The sequence below is a fragment of the Electrona antarctica genome (genome assembly GCF_951216825.1).
Source record: "Electrona antarctica genome assembly, contig: scaffold_49, whole genome shotgun sequence".
Classification (NCBI taxonomy): domain Eukaryota; kingdom Metazoa; phylum Chordata; class Actinopteri; order Myctophiformes; family Myctophidae; genus Electrona; species Electrona antarctica.
In genome coordinates, this window is record NW_027638103.1 from 926635 (window position 1) to 929667 (window position 3033).

The window sequence follows — 3033 nt, forward strand, 5'->3', positions numbered from 1 at the left end:
GACTGTGCGTGTGTGTGTGTGTGTGTAGATGCCAGAGAGACAGACAGGCTGAACGTGTCTCATGGTAAAGGCTCCTATAAGGTCCAGGGCTGGGCTCTGAAGAGGCAGCAGTTTGTAGCTCTGATGTGGAAGAGGCTCCTGTACGCCCGGCGCTCCAGGAAGGGCTTCTTTGCTCAGGTAAAAAACACCACCTGTGAACGTCTCTGACGCTGCACTGAAGACACACACTGTAAAAACACCACCTGTGGACGTCTCTGACGCTGCACTGAAGACACACACTGTAAAAACACCACCCTGTGGACGTCTCTGACGCTGCACTGAAGACACACACTGTAAAAACACCACCTGTGGACGTCTCTGACGCTGCACTGAAGACACACACTGTAAAAACACCACCCTGTGAACGTCTCTGACGCTGCACTGAAGACACACACTGTAAAAACACCACCCTGTGGACGTCTCTGACGCTGCACTGAGGTCACACACTGTAAAAACACCACCCTGTGGACGTCTCTGACGCTGCACTGAAGACACACACTGTAAAAACACCACCTGTGTGGACGTCTCTGACGCTGCACTGAAGACACACACTGTAAAAACACCACCTGTGGACGTCTCTGACGCTGCACTGAAGACACACACTGTAAAAACACCACCTGTGGACGTCTCTGACGCTGCACTGAAGACACACACTGTAAAAACATAGCAGACCTACAAGCTCGTAGCTGAACTTGTAGATCTGCTATTTTTCAATAGCTAAAGCTTAACATGATGCTAACACCAAAAGGGGTTCCCGCCCAAAAATACACAATCAGCGTCGGGATTTCTTTCAGAATAACAGCTCGGGGTGCCGCGCAGATAGGGCCGCTTTTACTCTGTAACCCCCTGTAACAAAAAATATTTCTGCTTGCTTACCTCGCTATCATTACGATAAAGTCGCTCGATAATCCCTCGCGTTCATATTTTGAACGAGAGCATGTTGAAGTCAGAAATGAAGAGCTTAGTATATCCATCTGGTCAAAACCATGGAGAGCTCCTTAGATTTTGGAGAGACGAGCCTTTCAATTCAATAGGCCTATCTCACAATTTCCCCGCCCCCTTAATACGCCCCCTTTCCGAGTTAGTGGTGATAGCGTGACGTCACTCCATAGACACTACATGTTAACAGAGGTCATTTAAGAAGTCTACAACTTTTGTTTTCTCAAGGTAAGGTTTGTTCTATCTGTTCGAGCTGATTTACCATCTTGTTTGCTTCATAATAATATTGGTCTGTCACATTTTTACATTAGGAAATGTACTTAGATTCTCCAGAGAAAGAAAACGTGTAAATGCTAATGTTAAATGACACCACTATCTACCGGAAGGGGGCGTGGAAAGGGGGCTGTGAGATAGGCCTATAGACCAATTATTTGTTTACAAACATTGGGACTGGGCGCACGGGTGACTGTTTCATGTAATCAATTCCCAACAGATCTCCAAACCTGTTGTGTTGGGGAGCGCTGGTTTCAGTCCATTCAACCTCCTCTTGTGAGTTGGCTAGTGAGATGCACCCTAGGAGACATTTATACTTCAAAGCGCAACAGTGTTCACAGAGAACAGCTGATATACAAGCTCACATCGCATCGCAGTGTGATGTCGTCTGATAAGGCGTCTATTCAATTCAATTCAACAGGCTTTATTGGCATGACATTTTACAAGTGTTGCCAAAGCACAATCACAGATATGACAAACAACAACATAATATCAATGAAATGAAAAAATTAAAAAAAACAAAGCAGGTATGGCATACTGTATGTGTGTCCTACTGGTTGTCCCTTTTCTTGTGAGGAATTGACATATTTATTTTGCATCCAAAACGGCACATTCTTTCTGTTCCCCCAGAAGGAGTGGTCATTTTTCCCTTTCTGTCATACTTCAGAATTCTGGGAAATTTGTTTCAAATTTTGGGAAGAACTCCTCTCTAGTATTTGTGTAGTTTTTACATTGTGTTGAAGTGTAACTCTGTCTCTATAGCTCCGTCATCACAGTGACAGCACATGTAGCCTCTCCTCTCTGGGCAGCCAGGTCTGTCTGTCTGTCTGTCCGTCCATCCGTCCGTCCGTCCGTCCGTCTGTCCGTCCGCTCTGGGCAGCCAGGTCCGTCTGTGTCTGCCCTTCTCTATTGCCAGACTATGATCACTCAGTCTGTACATTGTCAAAGTCTTTCTCAGGTTTGTATCAGTTACTGTGGTTAGGTAGTCTGCCACAGTATACTGTCTGTTTAGAGCCAAATGTGTTTCTAGTTTGTGTTGTGATTGTGTGAGTTCGTTCCAATATGTTTGATGTATTTATCTTTTTCTTTAGTTATAATTTGGTTAGGTCTAATCTTCTGAGTGATAGTGTAGCTGCACTTTCTGAGCCATAAACAGGGAAGTGAACGGCAGTGTGCATGGGCGAACAGCAAGGAGTACACTGCAGAGGGATAGGCCCCCCCCCCCCCCCACGTCCCCCCCAAAAAAAGAAAAAAATCAGAATATATTTTTTCCGTTTGATATCAATGAAAAAGCGCTAGGACGTGTGTGCACACGTCGTCGCAAACAGTCGGTTGGGTTAGCTATGACGTTCCCACACGTAGTACGGTCTGAATGTATTAATAAATATCTATGTCTCCAGATCGTACTTCCTGCTGTGTTCGTGTGCATCGCTCTGGTCTTCAGCGTCATCGTTCCTCCCTTCGGCGTCTACCCCAGTCTGGAGCTGCAGCCCTGGATGTACGAGGACCAGGTCACCTTTATCAGGTTAGTCTGGAGCTGCAGCCCTGGATGTACGAGGACCAGGTCACCTTTATCAGGTTAGTCTGGAGCTGCATCCCTGGATGTACGAGGACCAGGTCACCTTTATCAGGTTAGTCTGGAGCTGCAGCCCTGGATGTACGAGGATCAGGTCACCTTTATCAGGTTAGTCTGGAGCTGCAGCCCTGGATGTACGAGGACCAGGTCACCTTTATCAGGTTAGTCTGGAGCTGCAGCCCTGGATGTACGAGGACCAGGTCACC

General features: G+C 46.6%; 1 protein-coding gene across 1 annotated transcript in view; it reads left to right on the forward strand.

The window, feature by feature from the left end:
- Nucleotides 1-2776, forward strand: part of LOC306918392 (phospholipid-transporting ATPase ABCA1-like) — a gene marked incomplete at its 3' end in the record, with an annotated part of 70022 nt that extends 67246 nt beyond the window's left edge. Inside the window, exons 20-21 of the mRNA XM_079531291.1 lie at nt 29-177; nt 2652-2776. Coding sequence (XP_079387417.1) covers nt 29-177; nt 2652-2776 — 274 coding nt within the window. The remainder of the gene's footprint in view (nt 1-28; nt 178-2651) is intronic.
- Nucleotides 2777-3033: the final 257 nt, after the last annotated feature.